General features: G+C 31.4%; 1 protein-coding gene across 1 annotated transcript in view; it reads right to left on the bottom strand.

Moving 5' to 3' along the window:
• The window catches only part of toy (paired box 6 protein twin of eyeless), a 114,650-nt gene extending 93,160 nt beyond the window's left edge, over positions 1-21,490 (bottom strand). Inside the window, exons 1-2 of the mRNA XM_088234030.1 lie at positions 21,250-21,490; positions 12,286-12,466 (exon numbers count right to left, since the gene is read on the bottom strand). Coding sequence (XP_088090156.1) covers positions 12,286-12,466; positions 21,250-21,461 — 393 coding nt within the window. The 5' untranslated portion in view covers positions 21,462-21,490. The remainder of the gene's footprint in view (positions 1-12,285; positions 12,467-21,249) is intronic.
• Between the last annotated feature and the right edge of the window lie 2,531 nt (positions 21,491-24,021).

Genomic DNA, 24,021 nt, shown 5'->3' with positions numbered 1-24,021 from the left:
TTAAGCAGGTGCCCCGAGGATGAGGCTCCATTTATGGTGTAAAGCATCACATTCACATATAATATGTATAGGTGTTTCCTCATCTGCACTGCAGAACCTACATCTAGAAGTTTCGGAAAGGTTCATTCTAGCAAGGTGTTTGTTCAATCTGCAGTGTTTTGTAAGGGCTCTAGTGATAACCTTCACTTGATTTCGGTTAAGCTTTATTAGGTCAAAAGCAAAACTTTGCGAGTTAACTTTTATCAGTTCCTTTTATCTACTTTTGCCAGTGCATCACACCTACTTACGAATTGCATTAAATCAATTAAGTTGGAGATAACGTATTGTATTTTTTTGTAAATTGATTATTGTTGAAATAAAAATACCGATTAAAGGACAACATTCCCGAAAATTAACAGATATATGAGTTAAAGAAATATTGATGATAAAACAAGCCAATGAAGGGTCAAAAGACAGGTCATTTGCCTTACATATTATTTTTCGAAGATGTTTTCCATCTCTTATCATCTTTATATAAATTAAAAATATTTATATTCTAATTTTACGACTATTATTGATACATTAAACACTTAATCAATAAATACGCAGATAATTATTGAGACGTGTGTCGATAGACAAAGTTAAAAGTTGTTTGTATATAATACTCGTAAATGTACGTATCTAAAATAATAATTTAATAATTGAAATACGCATTTGCAATATCAATAAAATTCTACTCTGGTTCTGGGATCTAATCTTCCCCTGCGATTGCCGAAGGGTAGTTACAGGCAATAAACGTAACAGTTCTTTTGTACAAGCATCCCTTTAGAAAATACGTTTCAATTTTAGTATACAGTGGGAGAGTTCAGCACAAAATGGTACTTTGCTATATCTGTTTAAACCAATCCACGCGTAGGGTAATTCAGTCAGAAAATGAAATTAAACGGTGCTCGAAAGTATCAGATTAACAATTAATAAAATAAATGTATGACAATATTAATGAGATGGGTTTTGGTCCCGAAGGTAATGTCACAGACTCTGGAACTGGAGGTCCGAGGTTCTTACTCCGTTCTACTACGGCCTAAACCTTTATATGATACCAAGGACAAAGTGGTACATACATTTACCACCAGAATCAATGTAGTTATTTTTTAATATTAAAATTATTTTTATTTTTTTAAAAGCATAGGTTTGTAAAACAAGAGATAAGAATATATTTATAAAATTTAAAAAGAAAATGTAATTTACACACTGTATAACGTCAATTATTCTATCAAGTGTATTGGTTGATGAGTTGGCCTACCATGCTTTGATCAGGTTCGATTCCTGGCAGGGTTGACTTTACATATTGATTTTAAAAATAGTTTTATACTGCAACGTTTTGTAGTTCCTGTACTGGCACCTAAAGTGTAATACTGATCACCTTACCTTCTGTGTGGCGAAAATGATTAAGATACGCTGCGATTCGATTAACAATATGCACCACTGGGGGCGGATAAGAAAATTATGATGATGATGACGTTCTGTCACTGTACCATCCATGTTTTTGGATGTTTGTCATCTGTCAATTTTATTGACGTAAATGCCATTGCATTTCATTTAGAGACGTGTACAATTTAAAATTAGCTATTTTGTCGATTGGAAATGATTGACAGTGGCAATAAGTTCAGCATTTAAGTATACGTAAACTGTGTAAATCGTGTCTATACAAGAGATGGCTAAAACAAAATAAACAGTTATTTTCAACAATGAGGATGTTCAGTGTTTTTTTTACTCTTTTTTTATTTGTTAATAGAATATTAAAGTATGCCTTAATTTTTGTATTTCTGAAATAACTCCGCGTGTGACGTCAGAGGTTGTCCACTGGCAGTTCTTCCGATTGGTTCGTTTACGGTGAGAAAACCAGATATCCTTCAAAGCTCTTATATCATTGGATGGTTCATATGAACCAGTGACGTAATTCAAAGTAGTGCGTTTTTATTAAAATATTTATTATTTTTTTGTGTATTTTCAAAAAATTTCGCCTTACAATTTAATGTTCTAATTTTTACCACGCGCAAGAAAACATTTTTTGTATCCAATTTCCCTTAGGGCTGAAGTTTTTCATTATAAATAATTAATACCAAAATATTTTAAAATATTTTAAGGATAAAGTTGTCTTAAACAAAAATTGTCATGAATATGCTACTAGACAAAAGGATAAAATAAGACTACCATTATTGAAAAGAACTGAGTCGCAAAATTGTTTGATGTATAAGGGTTTAAAAATGTATGATGAGATGCCTGAATGTATGAAGAATGAAAAGTGTCTGAAAGAATTAAAAAATAAATGTATAAGTTACTGTAAGGAAATGTAAATATATATAGATGATGTAAATGTACATAATAGTGTATATTAGTTTTAATATAAGCTAACTTAAGAAATAAATAAAAAAATAAAAAATAAAAAAAATTCCTAGAAACAGCTGAAACAGATTCATAAAATTTAAATAAACTGTTACTGTCACGAAAAACTAGTAAGGATATTATTAATTCACAAATTAGCTGCTTTGCCAAACTGTTTCTCTGAAATAACACTTTAGCTAAGGGGAGCAAATCCGTGGCCACCTCGCCTCTAAGAGCTTATGGCCACGACTCCCTAAGCAAAACAAGTGTGATTCTGGGAGGGGTCATTAATTTGGCATTTGAAGTTGTGAATTACGAGTAATAACGTCATGACTAAGTAACAGAAACAGTTCACTTTATTTTTGTAAAACTGTTTAAGCAGCTAGTTGAAACTTATTTGTTGCTAACGCCCCCCTGAACTGTTATTTTTTAACGGGTTTACATAACAGTTTTATTTGTGAAACAGTAACTGTTATTGCTACTTCTTTTAAATAACCGATAAACCCATTTCTAGTCTTAATTACTTAATTGGGGCTTCTTTATCAAGGTATATTTTACTTATTAGGTAAATATACCTTTAAAAAGAGGGTTGTATAGCTTTGAAACCATTCAGTAAAAAAAAGTTAAAAAAGTGATTAAAACAAAATTGTTTCATGTTTATTTTACTAAAATGAATAACCACAAAGTATTGATTGATTTGGTGTTTATTTTGTAGAAAAACTTATAATATTAGAAATCAAACACTGATTTGAGTCTACTGAACACTTTATTTTATTTTTACAAATATAAAAAAATTATGAAAACAAAAATTTCGTGACAATTGACCACAAAGTAAGTGTTTCAAATATAACATTTTATATTACTACTTCGTAAAAACATATCCTTAGAAAATATTACTGTTTATTGAAGTTATTAGTTTTAGCGTACATCGTTCAAAAATGGCATACCTGTACCTAATGATCCATATTGGCAGCAAGTCTCCCTAAAACTCAAAGCTTTTAGACTTTTATATTCTCAAACTTGTCTCTTAGATATAAACGCTTATTATACATAGTGTACTATTTAGATACGTCTTGTTATGTACACAACTTGGACTCTCCTAGATGTATGTATTACTTTTTCTTTCCCTTAATAGCATGCCAAACGGTCCTCGCAAAAATTCATCCTCTTTCAAATATCTTCCGGTTTATGAGAAAACCGGAAGTGTGGCTTCCGATAGCGGCTTCATTTGCAGCAGTAAATATATAAAGGCCCCTTTCATCCCTTGATCCAAGTACTTGAGGTCAAACGGGAATTGGCAGACGTATTAAGAGGGTGGATCGTAGATATTTAAGAGGGGTTATTGATAAAAACGGGGTTATATTTTAAGAAGATAAGTGTTTTTGTTTTATTTAGTTTATGTTATTTACTGGCTTTATTTATTTACTTATTTTATTGCTTTAACAAACAGTTTGTGTAGAAATATTGTCAATTTCTTTGTATATTAGTGTAAGATACTGATGCACGCACCAAAAAAATTGTTTACAATTAAGGCAATAATTCAAATTGTTGATGTAATAACTTGTATTTACATATATGTTATAAATTTAAGAAATACTTGGTACACTTCAACTTATTTATTTTGACCAATTAGCGCTTTTACCCTCTAATGTGCATCTTCAGACCAGTCTGATTAGAAGGTGAAAGCGTTAATTGGTCAAAATAAATAAGTGGAAGTGTACCAAGTATTTTTTCAATTAATAACTTAAATGTAAATATAAGTTATTACATCATTACAATGGAATTCAATCAAGAATTGTCAATAAATAATTTAAATGAAATAACTCAAATTATGTTAAATATAACAAATGTTAAAGATATGAAATGAGAAAAAATTGTATTTAATAATTTTGCTTTTCTCAATATTTCTATGATTTTTGACTTAAATTTACGTACATTTCAATAAAAAATATCAGCCTTGGTAAATCTATTGTTATTGTTCGCGTAATTTAGGTATTTTATATTGTTTCAAAGAGTTCGTTGACGCGTTGTCTGTGTAAAACATATAATTTTTTTTCTTGTCGGTCGAGATGGCACACGGAAGGGAAGTCTTTCTAGCAGATTAGGGAATCAACTTCATTATTTATTAATCTGTATAGAAATAACTGGTCTAACATAATTCTTCGATTTTCAAGAGAGTTTATTTCATGGTACTGCATACATTCAGCACTGTTAGAGAAGTTAGGTTTAACCGGTGGTCGACCTGTTTTTCGAAGAATTTTTGTTGAACCGTTTCTAGTCTATTAATACTGAAATTATAGTTATTGACATCAGATTTATATATATCATCAAAACACATACTTATATTATTTTATTTCTGAAAATCAAACTACAGATGAGAGGTATAAGAGAACATAATTAAATGAAGCAACGTGGATCGACTGCGCACTAAGGACTAACGTTCTTTTTGATAACAAATTAATAAAGAGTCTCGAAACATTAACAACAACAACAATCTATCATACTATTGGCAAAAAGGATATGAAGCCATATCAACCTCTCCTTGCATACATAATACAGACCTCCCTTCGGCTTTATTCAAACATTTTCTGGCGCAAGCGCGCTGATTATTACACAATTTTTGACATGTCCATTTTCAAGTATTTGTTGGATGGTAATACCATGTATTTTTTGGTCTTCCTCGTTTTCCGAATCCATTGATATTTTTAATTGTTAATGTTTTCAGCCGTTCTTTCACCTTCCATTAACTTTAACTGTTCAAACCAACGCAGAACTCCTTACTTGATTTTGTCGATGATGCTTATCTCAGCGTTACATAATGTGCAGATCTCAACATTTGTGCTTTTACCGTAAATAATTCTGCAACACATTCTGAGAGATCGCATTTCGACAGTATTCAGCCTCCTTAAATAGGTAATAATTCACCTTATTCAGCAAGAGTTGGAGAAAAAATAATTTTTGCTATTATGAAACGTAATTTACCCATAATAATTTTAATAAAATATTTGTCTTATTTAGAGGAAATTTTTGGCTTCATGTACGGAGGGGTTGTGGCATTATCTACTTACAAGTTTTATAGATTACAAGGAGAATCTTGGGGATGAAATCTCGTGTTGAGACATGCCAAAAGAAATGTGGAGGATTTTCTTCTCAATTTGAATGGTGCTTTTTCAGGACATGAGGTGTTTTCAGAACATGAGGTGAACAAGTTTTTGGCTATTTTTAAAGTTATACAAATTTTAAATATATTTGATTATAACTGAATTTGTCGCAACAGAGATAAAAATCATTTTGACAAGGGAATATTTTCTTTAATAAGGGAATATAAAAGTTCACTTCTCGAAATGTTTTCCTTCTCTGTTGCAACAAATTTAGATCTGAATGACTTTCTGGGGAAGAAATTCAGCTTTTCTGCAAACATTTGGACTAACTAAACAAATTAACATCTAAATAACTTCCTAGGGAGGAAATACAGCTTGTCTGCAAACATTTAGACATACTCAAGTAAAATAAAGTAGAATCTACCTACAAAATATAAAAACAAGATTTATGTTCTCAAAAGGTCAAATCTAGTTTTATGCAGAATAAATTAAAAATATTCAGCTATAGATACAGAAGCTAAAAACACAATAATCCCAAAAAATACTTTTGCATTTATTAATTTTTCTATATCCTGTTTCCATTACAAAATTAATTTACGTACCTGCGCGTAATTCGATACTTTTTAAATTACATGTTCCATTCTATTTACGAATCACCTTTTGAATTTCAAAACAAGTTATTTCAATAATAACAATATTAAATATCAATGAACTGTATCTTAATAAAATCTTTGCAAACAAAACAAAATCCGCCATACAAATCCGATCCGATTATATCCATTTCCTTCCCACACAAGCCGAGCCTATACGGAAGAAAAAGACAAGATATAAGCGGGTTCTTATCGACAAAATCCAAATACAAGGCGGCCCACGAAGTGGAAAAGACAAAATTGTTGTCCTTTAACGACGCAGTAAGAAACGTTAACGCGAAACAGAGATGTGTATAGTTTTCTGGTTTGATTTTTTGCGGTGATGATATTGGACGCTATTATACTTTTAAAATAAAATGGTCTCCTATGCTAAATTACGACGAGGGTTGCATTTGGTTATTGACAATAATTTATAAATATATTCATTAATAAATGTTGATAGTGTACATCGTCTTATTGAATTAATAATGGCATTAAAAAATGCGGTGAATTCGGTTCGAAACATAATTGATTTCGTTTTAATGTCTTTTAGTTTATTTTTTTCAAAGTTTTTGATTAGACACAAGAATACGTGTGTTGAGCTGGATATCGTGTAAAATTTTTGATATTTAAATGACTTTGATTTACCAACCACTTTTTATTGACACAACCGATTAGTTTCGGCAACTACACGTTGCTCTCTTCAGGGTTACATCAAATCGGGTGGTCAGAGGCTAGTTTTACGGACTCACGGATCATAGGTCCGAGGTTCGAACCCCACTCTACCCCAACTTGAATCCCATTTTATAACAATGAGTTATTTACAACTCGTTGAAAGTAACCCCAAAAATCTAACTTTTTGGGTAAATAATAAGAAAGCAAATATTTCCTTTTTCTTTTTTTAAAAAATATTAAATTATTTATTAAGGAAATCATACAGTCTTTATATAAAACAAGGTACAAACGAACAATTAAAAAAAGTAAGACCAATTACGGATTTCACACTAATTTATTGTGAATGCAGGAGGAGAGGGGAAAAATAATTGAATTCTAAAAAATTAAAAATATGAATATTAAATCAAAAGTATATAAAGGGAGAAGACATTGTATATCTCCAACTCTACTTTCCTCCTTCTCTCTCTGCTTCCATGAACATTTATATTTCTTTGTAAAAATTCACAACCAACAATAATTCATTAGATGCAGGTAGTTGATGTACATATTAATAAGCATAAATTAAGAGTTGAAATCAAAATATCTAATAACTATATGTATACTATATGTATAAATATTATCTTAAGGTTGTGTCAATGAACAGTGGTTCATAAAACAAAGTGATTTTATTTATATCTCAAAAATATAACAATTGTCTACAAAGTTAGTACTAAAAATATCCAAAATATCATGTACAAGTATAAGATTTCAGGGCCGCGATTACAGACATTACCTTCAACGGTACATATCTAGACGGAGTAAAATCGATATTTATGTACGAAAATGCGTAAATTTGCATGAAAAATTATTGTATCTTCGTCGGTGACCTGTAATTCAACAAGTTTTTGATAAAAATATTCTATTTTTCTAGTAGTATCTCGGCCTCGCCATAAATGTCTTGAAAAATAATTTGGTTTGTATCGGTTATTACTGGTGAGAATAATGCGTCAGAGATGTCTCCATCCAATACGTCTGCTATTTACGAAGCCTCTTCGGGTGGATTCCAAAACATTCCGAACGGATAACGCCTAGGATATTTGAAAATGCCGCCGAAACAGTTTAACTCTCCACGGATTCACCCAAGAACCTTCCAATTATTGTCTTTTCAAAACGCAAGTAAACGGCGTGTATATCAATTGTCATTAAATATATTTGTAAATTAATCGAATCATACAGAGGCAAATATTCTTCGACTATTAAATACCGACTATTCGAACGATTTGTTTTTCTTATGTTGTGTTTTCTCTTTCGTCTGGGCAACATTCCTTCCTAAGTAAATGATGTGGTCTCTAGCCACTATTATGGCCAAGTTATTGTGTTTACCCATATTTGTGGACACAGCTCACAAGCTAAGGACCGCTTCACAAATGACATAATTGCACACGTCGGTAAACAAGTAAATTCCCTCAACACACTACCCAGATTGTCAACAAGCCTCGCCGCAACTGTTCTAACATCGTGGAAATTTAGGGAGACTGCTGCTAATATGGACCATTAGATATATGCCGAAATATGATCATAATGTCAATTTAAGGGAGAAATACGCTACAAAAAAAATACCGAGTTAAAAAAAAATACATGTATTTTGACGGATAAAGCACCTCTGAAAGGGAAAAAGTCTATGGCATAAAATAATAAAAGTCATTTTTTTTTATTATATGCACCTTATTTGATAGACAAATTTCAGGTTGTCGTTTATTTTTGTATAAAGATGAGATGATCTACCTTAGGTCTCGTGTTTAATAAGCTCAAAGTTGAAATATTTATTTGATATTATGGAGGTGAGTGATTTTTTACTGATATATTTATTTGTCTTTGGACTAGTGTCCAAAAGATACCTTCATCAATAGTATCGTAATTTTTGGGTTATCCCGTTTTGGTAGTGTTCCAACATTTCGACTACCGTTGCAGGAGCCATCTTCAGGGTAAACTATGTATCGTAAAAATTAAAAAAAGTGTTTGCTAGTAGTTTACGTGGATACTAGTAGTTTTTAGAGTGTTGCAGTCAGCAGTAGGCACATTTACAATTATTTGCAAATAAATTTAAAATTAGTTTTTTTTTGTTATTTCTAAAAAAAACAATTTATTTACAAAAAAATTTTTTTTTTTTTTTTTCAAACAACATAATTTTTGCTAAGCGAAGGTAAGATTATGAGTGTTACGCTTATTGAGCCGGTTCAGGAACTGAACTTTTAAGTGTAAAAACACTCAAATCAATATTTTCGGACTCGGCTCAAAGATCCGTGGTTAAAATCCCACGCTGCCCTAACTTGATTCCCATTTTCTAATAGTGAGTTATTTACAACTCGTTGAAAATGGCCCTCAAAATGAAATATTTGGGTTAAATCATTAGAAGGCAAATATTTATTTTTTTAGAAAAAAAAAATTAAACGTTTTTACACTTTTTGAGAATTTCCAAATTGTTCATTTACCTGTTTCCATTTACATTTTATCAATATCTCGGTATATATTTTTTGTCTTTTCCCGTTTCTTGAGTACGGCACAAATTGCTGTTTATTTGAAAAAAATCAACTATTTCATAAAATGTATATTTGAAGCACTAACTTTTTGATTACTTATTACATGATCAAACTAAATATATGTATACCTTGATAAAAAAGCTTATGTATCTTTGAAATCGGTCAGTAATAAAAAAAAGTGGTTACAAAGTTTTTTAATTTTAATTACAAAATATTTCACGTTAACCATGCCAGGATTTGAACCTGAGACCGCTTTTTTTAAAAGATTAAATAATATTTTGCAAATCTGAAAAATAATAAGAAATTCCGTTTTAACAATACAGAACACAATTTCCTTTCAATTCGAGGGCTGTGATATATTTTCTATTAACAGGAAATCGATACTGGACCGATTCCTTTTTTACGGTATTCTCTGCACAAAGGGATTGTCCAATGGCAATTTATTTCGAATTGCCCGAAGATCCAGAAATACTCAATATTTAAGAAAATAATCCCGTAAAACAAATTCTATTTTTAAATAAGAAAGTGAAAATTTTGAAAAGAAATTGAATAGAAAAAATGTTTTCTTACACGCGGTAAGCAAGTTTCGCAAAAATATTTAAAATGATTGTTAAAACGAACTACTTTGAAACGTTACAGGTTTAGTGAACAATAATTAATTAATTACAGCGCTGTTACGTGTTCTCATACATTTCTGGTTTCCGGGAACTCCGGGTAGCCGCGTTTCTCAACGTTTAACGTGTTTTGATAGGTACGGGGTTCTCATTTTAAATTTCAGAAAAACTCACCGATTTTAACTCGTGACGCCACAGGTGGTGTTATTTCAAAATCATGAAATTAAAAAAAAACATAGCAATCATCATACTAATTTATCAATTTTAATTTGCTTGGTTTGATAGTCTATGAACAAATAAAAAAAAAATATTCAAAATTACCGAACTTCATTATTATGCCTACTTTTTAGCACGCAAAAGTTTTTTCTTTATTTAACTCATAATCCGTTTTTTTAGCAATGATTGTTATCAGAAGTACGATACAATTGAAATAAAAACGCTTTGTTTCTAACCATTAATTATTTATTTCTTTACTGACTGTTTTCTGAGCTACAACGTGCTCCTTTACCAAGGCATGATTAAGAGATCAACATAACCCTTTTTTTATTTAAATTTTTCGGGTTACATACATTTAACAAAATATTTTTACTTTTAAAATTCATATTCTCCTGTTAATAATAATATTTTTAACATCTTTTGTAAAGTTTGTCTGAGTCTTTTGTTGAGTTTTGTCTGGTAGTTTATTGTATAATTTCGGTCCGTGGTTTATTAGTCTCGATTGACCTTTTCTCGTTTTAAAAGGTTGTATATAATATGTTTCTGATATTTTCGTATTGTGTTCATGTTTACTACAGTTTTTTCGAGTTTTCATTCTCCGTCTACAATTACATCAGTGGCTAATTTATAAATTAATTTTAAGGATTCTAGTTTTAGGAGTTCAGTCACATTTAATTGTTTAGTTTGTTTGAAAAGTTATTTAGTTTCTGTTGGACATTTTATTTTGCTGTCTTTTAGTCTGTTTATGTCATTTTGATTTCCTGTTCCCCATAGTAGTTGCATATAACATATTTTAGTTTTAACATAGGCTTCGTACATTTTTTTTCCGTTTTCGGAACAAAGTTTTTGATTTAAAAAAAAAAAGACTCTATAATGTCACCACTTTGCTAATTAAACTGTTGATATGATTTGTCCATGTCAAATGTTTGTCTATTGTTAGTCCTAAGTATTTTACGTGTTCAATTTCAGTTAGTTGTTCATTATTTATGTAAGCATCTACTTTATTTTTTTGTTGACATTTTGTCATTTTTTTCTAGATTCAAAATAGATAATATTACATTTTTTAAAAATTAAGTGTAAGTTTATAATTTTAACAGTGCACAAATAATCAAAAACTTTAAAAAAAAAGTTTGTATGATAATCGTTAAAGACCCCTGTACCTTTACTTTAAGCTAGTCGCTTACTGCTTTTACGGAGCATGCGCAAACAAAAATTTTCTATTATTCGTCCGGGAAGTAATAACCCAGCTTATTGTACGCAGCCTGGTCTTTGTCGTGCCAAACTGCGATTTGTTTGGCATTATTTCCTTCGAGTGTCTTATTTATTCGGTGACAATAGACCGAGTAAATATTTTCGCAATATTGTCATGGCCAATAATCGAGACTACCCATTGTAGATTATTGTGTGCTCGGTCAATACTTGAGATTTGAGATTAGAGTTAGGAATCTCCTGTTATATTTCATATCTGTCGCTTCAAAGGGGATTCGGCCCACTCGAATCTACGCTGTCAGAAATAATATTTAGTGACGTGGTTATTATTATATTTATTATTTGTTTGCTCTGTGAGTGGGCTTTCCCCAGATGTTATTATACCAACAAAAAAATAAGTAACTTAAGAAATATTGAAATGCTGTACCTCAGTCATCACAAGGCCAATTATGCATGACATTACGTCATACTGGCTAGAAATAATTAGCCCCTTAATTTACTTAAGATCTTGATTCTATTGGCTTGAAAATGACATGTTTTTTTCAAGCAAGTAAAAAATCTTTCGTGTTAATTTATCTTTTATCATTTAACGCATATTTGGCATACATCCATGGTTTTACTATTGTTATCCAGTGTATAGTTTTAAGTATTTCGTGTCAACTTATATAAATTGGAGACTGTCCGTTAATAAATAAATAGCGCTAGAAATTTTCCAATTCTTCACAATCAACCTAGGAAGGCACATTGTTGACAAATCATTGTTTTTTCGTAAGAAAAAAAAAGAAAAAACTTCGTCAATAAATGTTTAGTTTATATAAATCTGAATGACTTTGAAGCAATAAGCTCGCCAATGTACAAATATGTGTGTACAAATTTTTTAATAAAAATGAAATAAATAAGAATACATATTTTTTTTTTTATCGCAAATTAAACAAATCTAATAAATTTTGTGACTTACGCTTGGAATGTTGTCGTTGTTGCAGACTGCCTCGCTCAGGAGACGATCTCTGATCTCCCAGGCGAAGATACTGGGGCACTCTCTCTTGTAATCAGCAATCTTATTAACAACGGGGGTGGTGGCCACTCGGGGCTTGGAGCCACCAATGGCACGTGGTTTTATGGACCCTGTCTCGTAGTACCTGAGAAAACAAATCAAATATTAAAATGATGATTCAACGTTTGTTGACTAAAACATTACTAAAAAAAATTCAAAACATTCCCCACAATTAACAACTCACAATATGTGGATGGTACCAAAAATGAAATTAGCATATGTCCAAAGATCGCACATACCTTGGTAATTCATTTTTAACCTTCACGCAACAAACGTTTTTAACAAACAAACTTCACGTGTAATGATTGTTTGGTAGTGCCAAGAGTATGTAATAGGGTAATAGAACTCTCAATTATTTAGTACCTAGCATTTTTAATTTATTGCCGAAGGAACTTAATTAAACACACAAAGTAACAAAAGCAAAATATGAAAGTGGCCACTGGATCAAAAGTTTATTTGTGAATAGTAGCTTTTGTGTAAATATTTAAAATTTTCAAACGTTTTCTTGTATTTGAATAAAAATATATATTAGTTTATTTTATTAAGTCTTATATGTTCTTATTTTCTCTTTTCTTTTCTTTAAAAAAAATTTTGAAATATGTAGTTTCTTGTGTTTAACTCAATTTTATTTCTTTGATTCTATTTTTATTCTTATCGTTCATTAAACTTAATATTTATCATAACTTAAATTGATTTAATTAAACTACACACTTATTTTATATAATAAATGAAAGATGGCGGAGTCCTATAATTAAGGATATGTATAAAGAATGTTAGCAATGCTTACCTACAAATTATATGTATTTTTTGTATCCTTGTTGAACTTCCAAATAAATAATACATATACATGTATATAACTGATCTTTCCGGCTGTTAATTATATCTATGAACTCGTTGTTTTTATAAATTAAGATAATATTATTTAAGTTAAATTAATATAAATCAACACCACCAAGCTACAGAAAGTGGCTTGGTGGGATTTTAGTTATAGAAAAAAATAATAATTTAAAAGCGTAAAAATGTTAGTATATTAATATGAATAAAAAATTTAAAAAACCCTGTCCCATCTGAATAATTTAATACTGTTTATAAAAATATATAGTTTTCTTTATGACCTCAAGGAATTAGTTTATATTGTTTACTTTAGAAATTATTCTACTTTTATTTGAATTAAAATTGGATCACAGACTGATGATAAACCGATAAAGTAATAATAAAACATGTTTTATTATCTTTTGATACATGTTGATTCGATAAAATTTATTTAGTTTTTTGAAAACGTTATTTGGATTCGCTTTAAATATATATTTAAAAAAAAAAATATATATATATATATAAGGGACAGTGACAGACAACTGGATATATTATTATGTAGATACATAATATTGCTGGACTTGACTCATTAAAAAAAAAAATGTTTACAGGATGATTGAGGACAGCAATTTAATAAATATAAGGATAAATTTAAAAGGCCACAGAAACTGCATGGTTTAGAAATATTAAAAGCATTTATAACGATAGTTGGAATTTACTCTTAAACTAATAAGCCGGCCATAATGATAAAATAGAGTCACAAGTCAAAAAAACAGGATTTCCAGAAAAGCCTAAAAATTAAATAACGCATTATCTTAAAATTACGTTTTCGTTATTAAATTTTTCTTTCTACTCTTTAAAACAATGCTGAAGTGTCATGTTTGTTTAGATTAATTTGACTAAAATAACGCTATTTTACTTTTTAAATCTCGATTGTTATTAAGAAAATATTAAGAATATGACACAGTTAGAGAACGGCCGGGTTCAAATAGGTGTTGATGTAAGTGTGTCATAAAGTTATTAAGTGCAAAAAATTAAATCTAGAATTATAGCTATTTTCCAGCATAAAAGAGCTTTTTTAACAATTTGTCTTGTGGGTATATTTACCGAAAAATCAGAATCTATTTTGGTTATGACTGTTTTATCGGAGGTGTGATATACTAATTACTCCCCCGAAAATTGAAGCCACAGTCTGTTGGGCAGAATGGTGAATTTTGTAACATCACCTTTTTTAACCAATGTCAGGTCACAATACGCCCTATAAAAGATCTAGACGTCCACGTTTCCTAATATATTCACCTAAGTTGAGATATAAAGCAAAAGTCACTTCGTCTCTGACAGATATCACTGTATTTAAAATAATTTAAACCAGTCATAAACCCTGCAAATTCGTAAACTTCCATATTCCCCTCTCAAATAGGTCCTTCGTCTCTGTTCAAATATATATAAATCGGTAAAATACGTTTGTTAAATTGTAACGTTAGCTTTGTTTGCGAAAATACTTAAGATACATAAAACATCGCGTGCATTTTGCTTTCTCGATACCGATCTTTAAGTACCATTTAGTCCTTTATTGTGATTGTGTTCTGTTATTTAGGGTCCTGGTATTATTATTTGTACTTTTCTGAATTGTATTAAGTTCCTATTGCCGGCATGTCTATCAAGCAACAGGGGTCATACGTCATACCTTGAGAAAAAAGTCGTCAAATGTCACTGGCAACCTAGAGAGATCGACTTTTTCCGATTGGGGTAGATTCTCCCCTACGTTTTGATTATAATGCCATCAGATATCGATTAATGAGAGCTTGGGGATCGATTCGATAAGGTTCAAACGAATAATGAAGTACAAATTGTTGCCGAAATGTTAAATAAAATAAAATACAGATAATATCTCTATAGTCAATAGTAATGTGGTTCTAGTGTCTAAGCAAAAATATATATTTATAATTTCTTTGTCTCAATCGAAAAACCTGATTTCAAATAAACATCTAAATACCCAAATCAAAAATATTTTTATTAGTGTATTAAGTTTTTCTACTGACATTTCTTGGTGGAACTGCATTTTAATTATAATAATAAAAATATTTTATGGTTTTATTCCATTTATTTATAAAATAATTATCAATAAAAGTGGAATAAAACTATAAAGTATTTTTATTATTATTTTTATTAGTTTAAACCAGGACCCATATTACAACAAAAAGACAACGTCTCAGAAGTGAAATCAAATTTTCTGAATGACAAACTATTTGTTTTAAAACATTTTTAATTACTTTGTTATTGACGAAAACACCTCGAAGTCCCACAAAAATATACACATTTTCAAAGCAACAGATAATTCGATTTCACTTTATAGACACATTGACAATTGAATATAACTTGTCATTGTAATCGAGGCCCAGAACCCAGGGCGATCGTTTTAGATTCAATGGCTTTTTTTTAATAAAAAATCTTGAAAACGGATATTTATTTGTACGTACGTGTATATATTGAAGATACAAAATGGCACAAAAAACGCTGTAACAAAATTAGTTTGTTCTAAGAATAGATCGAAGGATTGAAGTCCGAATTTTTTCAATGGAAATTGTGTCAAGCCACGAAATCGAAAAAAGTTAGTTAATGTCAGAATCATGATCCAAAAGTTAAATTCTTACTTTGGAAATATAGTTTGATGAGTTTATCCGTTACACCTCGACGTGTTAACCAAAAACCATGCAACTTGACTGAAAATTATGTAACACTACTTAAAGGTGCTGAACGTATTGTTGCGAAATAAAATTAATATGTTGCTACCATGATAACAATATGGCAAAAATGTGTTATCCCGCAGTAGACGCTTTCTTCACCAGAATGATGGAGTTCAGTTTTTTTTTTTTTTTAATTTTCATGTATCATATTATCAGCGCTATGCTTTTTAAAGTGTTGTATTTCTGAAATTACTCCGCATGCGGCGTCTCAAGTTCTCTTTCGCTTTTTCTCGGTCAGTTCTGCCGATTAATTCGTTGACTTTTCGTCAACCGGAAATCTTTCACAACTCTCTTATCATTGGTAAATTGATATGAACTAGTGACGTCGTTCAAAATAGTTCGTTTTTATAAAAGTTTTTTTTTTTTTTTTACTTCGCCTTTTAATTGAATGCTTTAATTCTTACCGCGCGTTAGAAAACGTTTTTTGAATCCAATTTCCCGTAGAATTGAACTTTCTCATGGCCGCAAGCTTTGTTTAGTACAAACAGCAGATATTTTTTTGTAATTCGGGGATTCATATTGATGGTAAATCCAAAGGTGTTTTTATCGTCAGGATTGGAACATGAAGCTTTGATTTAAATTTTATTAATTTTTTACTCAAAATTTTGCATCGCAGTAAAATATGTTCTTTTGATAATTTTACATTTAAAAGGATAGATAAAAATTGAAAATTTCTGTAGGTACTTTTTTTCTGTAAAAATGTGTTATGCCTCTTTTTAATCAATATGAAAATATTATTATCTTTTTTTGTTCTGTATTTATAAATATTTAAATTATTTATCGTATTATTTTTTAAAGCGCCTAATGTTTATCACCAATTATCTCAGTTTGAGGTTAGTATGGCACAATATATTTTTGTATAACACCATTCATATATTGTTGTGAATTGTTGCAAAAAACGGTAGTATTTGTGGTGTCATTCTAACAAATACCTTGACATTTGTGAGAGCTAATAGTTCTGGCAATGGAGTGCCTATCCACAATTTATCATGCATAAGGTACTGTATTTCACTAATCGCAGCAAATTATTTTTTTGTTACACGAAGACAAACTATTAAAATATTTAAAAGTAATTTTTATGCGTTACTTCAAATCCCACAGATACGCACTTAATTGCAAAAAATGCGCATTTATTTGTGGCGTATTAATTTCTCCATACACATTATTCCATTGTCGCTTTATGAGAAAAAGCGCACCACACTTAAGGCAAGTCACAATATTCACATGGCAATTAGAGTCTGTTCTCAGCGGGGAATCTGTGACTTCCAGAATCATTAGTCTCGTGTCCCGCTGCGGCACTCGCTTTCGTACAGACTGTACCATTCTTCGGTGGCTCCGTGAAGTCTTAAACTCTCAGCTAAGTGAATCTAACTTTGCTTCGACAATACTGTTTGAAAAGAATCTGACGTTTGCCAAACATAACATAGAACACCGCCATAGATCGTATCGAATGTTCCGTCATAGAGCAAACAAAAACTTTTTATAGCTTGAAACATTAATTTTTAATAATGTATGTATTTATTATAACTTTTGTATGATTTTTAGGATAAAAATAATGCGTTTTTTTTAACAAAAACGGCACATAAATTTAAATCTATTTTATTTAATTAAAAAAATTACCGTACCTTTAATTGCTTTCTTTTTTTATCTGTATTTCTTTTTATGTTTTTTAATTTTAATTTATTTATTTTATATACGGCCAAGCCAATTACAACAGTAACATGAAAAAACACGAATAAAAGAAACTGAACAAAAAGAACATAAAACTATGTAGCAAAGACAAACAAGGGCAATACAATAATGGTATGGAATAAATTCATAAAAACGAATTATTTACGTACAAGGCTAAGGTACTCGAAAAAAATCGTTTTTGTTTGTCTTGGAAATGGGATGTTTGATCACTGATTTTGGTTTATTACCTTTATGAGTCCAATCACCATTGTTGCAAAGTTCAAGAACCATGGCGCGTGATAACTACTTTTAACTAGAGTGTGGATATCTGTTAAGGATATTCTATTTTTCCTGCATTCTGCTTCAAGATTATGGCGTTGTAAACTGAAAAATGGGCACTGAAATAACAGATGTTTAATACTCTGTGAAGAAATATCATCGCATGGACAATAGTCATCATTCTTAATTTAAACCTATATAGATAACTTCTCACAGCTCCGTGTCCGGTAAAAATTTGGGTTGTCTCGAAAGTACTTTGGTGATGACGACGGAAATTTGCTGCATCAGCCAGTGTTAAGAAAAACATTTTAGTGATTTTACCTGTAGAAGAAGCGCGGTAATGATCCTTCCAACGCTGCTGCGTATTTTGTTTTATACAGCGTTTAGCAAAGCTAAGGGGGAATTCTGAGAAGAAAGGTGCCGTTATTTTACAAGTTGCGGCTCTTGCTCGTTCATCCATCGGTGTACCATTGCAGCGCCCTATGAACCATTAGGTGTGGACAAATAATGACAATGAGTTTATGTAACGTATTGACTCATCTTATTAATGTAGGTTAACTATATGATATATGTAAAAATCTGCTGACGAATTGCCTGCCAACAATTCAGCACCACTTTATTTTAACATTATTTCTGTAAATATTTTTACGGTATTTAAAATATAATTTTTAAATGCCTTACAATTTACATATCAAAACTTATGTTCAACACGTGGGGATTATTGACACGGTATAAAAGCTCAAAGCAGATGCCAATACGCCCCATAATGCGTCCCTCTTGAGTCTTTTTCTGTATTACATTAAATTTATTGGGCGCCTTGTTGTGAGAATATTGAAAATAGGTATAGCATTTGACGGCATTAGGACAAATAAAATACATTTTTTAGTAAAGTTCTATCATCTTTGTTCAACTCTACTGGAAAACGACGTGCTGGTTTGTTGAAAAAAAAACTTTTATATTTCAGGTGTTGAAGTATTTGTATCATGGATATGTGGCAATACGGTTAAAAAAACGAATAATCAATTGCTTACGTTTTATTAAAAACAATAATTAATCAGAACCCGTCAAAACATTCGTAATAAGATGAATATTTTATGAAGGGCAATGAGTGTGCAATGCAATCAATGTTAAACTACCCTCGACGCCCCTCGCCGCCTACAAATCACCACAAAAGCTTAGCACTTTAAAAACATCCCCGCCCAGTGTGGTCATATAACCCAGAACTTTTTACCATAAACCGGTGTGCTTACCACTGCGCAACCCCCTGTTCCTTGTCCCCGTGGGACCACCAACCCCTAAACAATCAAAAACTACCCCCAAATCTACTGGGAATACTAACTGCTCTGCTTTTTATTGTGATTTTTTGTTTGCTCCTAGCTATTGTTTCGCCGGTTAGTTAAGTTAATAGAAATTTTGATCACACCTGTTGAAAGACAACATAGTTTTTTATAATTGAGATATAGACGTCTACGCATTTTCATGCTCAAAAACAAGCGATAGAAGAATCTAAGAAATGCGAATATTCGAACCTAAGCAGAATGGTAAAAAAATTCAAACAAATATACATTTTTATTTTCTCCAAACTACTGACCAAGCATCCCCACATGATTTGAACTGGTTTGAAGCCCAGAGAGAATAAAATATAAGCGTTGCTGGACAGCGTTCAAATCCCTTCATTAAATATCTCCAACATATAGGACCTCTTTACTACGGAAAATACGTGTCAAAGAGAACCTACTGTTAGGTTAGCATTCAGGCAGAGGAATATTTGTCAATCTTCGGCGCTGCCCAAACACTCGGTTCGGAAATCGTGCTTTTGCTGTTGCCGGCCCTTCTGCCTGGAACCAATTGCTTTCACACTTGCAAATCATCTACAGTCGCACTCAGTTCAGATTCAGATCTCGACTAAAATCTTACTTCTTTAGATTATCATATCCTCAATTTTAAAGTCAGAAAGTATAATATGTAGCGTTGCTTTGTCAGAATGTAAGTTTAAGTGTAGAATTGTAAAGCACCTTTGAGGTGATTTTTCACAAAAATAGCGATTTTTAATTCAATCAAATCTCTATATTATTGTAAAATTTGGCAAGTACAATCACTGATAGCATCCGTAATCTCTTAAATAAAGACATCTCAGAAATTTCTTCTGAACCATCTCTTATTTAGATTGAAAATCCACACTCAAGTCTCGCACCAATGACCTATAAAGGCGCCTAAGAATACTCGTATCAAAAAACACCACAGCTGTTCGAAGAACAAATCTCAACATTTTGCGCGTATTGACGCGCACTGACGGTGCCCATGTGAGAATGAAATTTTTCATTTTACCTTCAAACTTAACTCCCAGGTATTTGACATTTGCAGTTCGCTTGAGAGAACACTCACTCATAGAGTATTGCATGAAAACAGTAATTAATGCTCTAGTGCAGTGATCGGAACACAGCGGCTCGCGAGCCGCGTGTGGCTCTTTAGATTAACTTTCTGTTAGATTCATTTCATCTACAGATCGCAAAAAAGAACTTTTAGAACAACGTGACAAGTATATTGCAAATACAATCTTTAAATGCACGGAGAAACATCATAATTAACTCAATAAAATTGTTTCAATTTCAACATTTGGAACAAAAAGTATGACCAAAGTGAAATAAGATTTTATTTTGATTTCAAAGGCAAAAATTCATCACGAAATACTTTTTTCATTGTATCATTCATCAAAAAAGGCTTTGAAAGACCTGGAGAAGAAATACATGATAATTTTCAACACCTCGAATAGTCCTGACTGATACAATCGGTTAATTAAACTAGCATTTTCTGTTCTTTCACTCATTGGCTCTCCATATTCATCGGAATATTTTTTTTATCCATGAACCTTATCAAAAGTAATTGAGAATGCGTCTTATTGATGAGAACCTAACTCCCACTTGAAATTAAAAACAAGGAAATACAATCCCGACTTATCTAAACTTTCCAAGGAAATGCAAGGTCATTGTTGAATTAAATGCGTGTTTTGTCATATTTTTATTAAATTAATAAATAATATTAAATCCGGTTTTAATTCATGCTCGTGGCTAGTTTAAACCGCCTCCTAAAAACACGATTCTTAAAATAAAATTTGGCTCCCAAAGGAATTCTTATTTTTTGTTTTGCTGATCTTTGGCTCTTTTGACAAATGATTTTGGCGACCACTGCGGCCTTATGTATGACAAAATATAACATGAAGATGCATTAAAATTTAGCTGGTTTTGAATTTTCTAATCTAATATAATCCAGTGTATGTGTGTCATCGATCTCTGGCCGTTGTACTTTCATGCCTACAAGTTGTCTGACTAATGAACTACAATCGAAGTGCTTCACTCACCTCCCCAGGATCTTGGAGACGCAGCCGTTGGAGACTTGCAGGATTCGCGAGATGTCGCAGGGGCGCGCCCCGGAGTGCGCCAGTTCCACGATCTTCTGCCGGGTGGAGTCAGGAAGCGGCCTGCCGTTGACGTAGACTCCCCCTAGCTGGTTGATGCCGCTGTGGCCAGCGGCCGAGCAGCCGAACAGCCCGCCGCCGCCCATGCCGTGCATCAAGTCGTCTTCTGCAACCAGCGGGCACCATTGTGGGCCGACTGAAAACGCACATAACAATCAACGCGTATTCTAACGATCGAGAAACAAGAGCCAAAGACTATCAAAATTTTGTAATCGATTTTTGCACATATTCCTAACAACGCACCCTTGAAACATAATACACTGGAACCTCTTTTTACACGGGGGATATTTTCCACACAGTACCATGTAAAAAATATTTTTAAAAAAAAACAATGCCGGGTAGGTTTCCTTGTATAAAAATCACTTATATTTACAGTCCTGTCGGTTCTACAGATCTGGTGATTTCCTTTAAGAATTTCAAGGCTTTTAAAAAGTTTTGTAATAATTTCGGCAAATTGACCATGTTCAATCAATTTAATCCCAGTCATTGAAGAATTCACTTTCCTCTTTCCTCAATCCAATTAATTGAGTATTATGTAGATCTGGATTACCTTCTATCATCACAAAGATGCTAAGGCGACCAGATTACAGAGATCAACTTTTGGCAGCTTTTCCCGTTCGGCAACGAGCAATTTTTTCCGTGTATATGGGCCCCGTTAAGGAGACTTATGTCCTCAGAACTGGTGTGCGGTATGTGGTGGACAAGCTTAATTAAAATCAATTCGTGATTTAAAAAAAATCGTTTACAATTTACTGCCCCTTTATTTTATTCAGAAATAATACACGACATCAAAATACTTTAAAAAATCGTAACAAGATTAATCACTATCACTATTTAAAATATTTTACGTTTAGTAAGTAAAAGAGCGATGTAGAGCATTCTATTAACAAAAAGTATAAATATATTTCTAATACGTATTGTTAAACTAATGTTTAAAAAAAAAAAAAAATAATTTTTGGACAGTGTTATTCCGAAACCATGTAAATGAGATTCCAGTGTTTCGCCTTAGTATGCATTATTATGTATAGTATAGGTAATAATTAATACTATTTTCTATTTTTTTAACTCTTGTGATGTAACACGTGCCTACGTAGGATACAAGGCATGACATATCTCTCTTATTTATGACTATGTCTACTTTTACAGATGATCTTTTTTAAATCTTCAAATCGACATTTTCACACCGGATTAGGAAAGTAAAATGTGTATAAATATGCTGGATTTAAATACGAAAAATATTTATCCGTGCTATGCGAAGAATACTTGAACGTATTTATGCAGAAAGCAGCCAGTCCACAATTTTGGAAATTGAGATATTGATGTTATCGGGTGCAGTAAGGTCAATTATATGTTTTGCTAAAAACAGCCAGACCGCTTTCAAACAAAAAAAATATTTAATCACCTTCTGAAAATGGTGTACATCACAAAAACGGTATTTCTCAATTTGCAGAAAACACCCACAGCACTAGAAAATCTTAACGAATTTAAAAATCATTAAAATTGGTCAAATACATAACTAAATTCATGTTTGTAATGTTTAAAAAAAACTAATATATTCCTTGTCTATCATTTGTTAAAGTCAAAAACATGCCAACTGTTGTTGAGATTTGTTTACTCACTTTTTTCACAAAGGTACTATTTTCTCAGTTTCACTTTTCTATGGCTGGCTGCTTTCTGCATAACTACGCTCAATTATACAAATGAAAGTAACGAATATAGAGCATGAGAATAGAACTTATAACAGAGAAGACAGTGACGCTATTCTGCGGCCGGTGTTTGTGTGGAAGAGACGAAAATAAAAGAAGAAATTCGTTCAATCAGTCGGTTTTTGGCAGTAAATAGGAGTTCACGCTTAGTTAAATGACCAGCGTATTTATGATTTTAAAATTATTTTGCTAAAACAGGTATAAATAGTTTATTTTTTGTATAATGGAAAAGGCATTATTTAATAGAATGTATCTATGTTTTTTTTAAAACTGAACTTCAGAATATTCTGTCTTCTGCTTGCGGTAACACAATGTTACATCACCGCACGCGCTAATGATTTTTTTTGCAAAGCCCTTTTAGAGTTAACTGAGAATTTTAAAAATATGGTTCAACTATTTTTTAATTATTTATCTGATAGAACGGTATAACGAATCGTTGGAATATTAGGTTGACGATGTAAACTACTTAGAATCAACATAGCTAGAACATTAAAAAAACCTTTTAAATGTTTTTAAACATAACTTAATTAGTTTCGACATGTTGATTCTCAAAGTACGTAATGAACAATTTTTTTATTCAAAATACCCACTCTATAATTTTCAGTCACACTTCTCTTTAATATTTACACCACAAAAGCAAAAATAATTGCACTAGTTGAATATTTTTACTAATTATAAATGTTTCGGTTAAAATGACTATTAATTAATGAATCTACCTTATTTAAGATTAAAATAAATTGCAACATAAGGGTAAAATATTTAAAAAGAAGGGGATATGAAAGTGTAGGCATTTTCAGGGACCTGTCATTGGTTGGGATTCACCATTCGGCATAAGTTTAAACATCAAAATTTCTTTAAATTTTCCATCTGTTGACTTTTGTAAAGTAAAAAAGCTAAAACTCAAATGTGGGTGAGGTTCTTATTTTTAAGAATTGAGAAATTAGATATT

The sequence above is a fragment of the Micrasema longulum genome, unplaced genomic scaffold (assembly GCF_059751315.1).
Source record: "Micrasema longulum isolate JH-2025_06_02 unplaced genomic scaffold, ASM5975131v1 h1tg001180l, whole genome shotgun sequence".
Classification (NCBI taxonomy): Eukaryota; Metazoa; Arthropoda; class Insecta; order Trichoptera; family Brachycentridae; genus Micrasema; species Micrasema longulum.
Note: the sequence above shows the minus strand (reverse complement) of the source record. Positions and strands in the feature narration are given on the sequence as shown.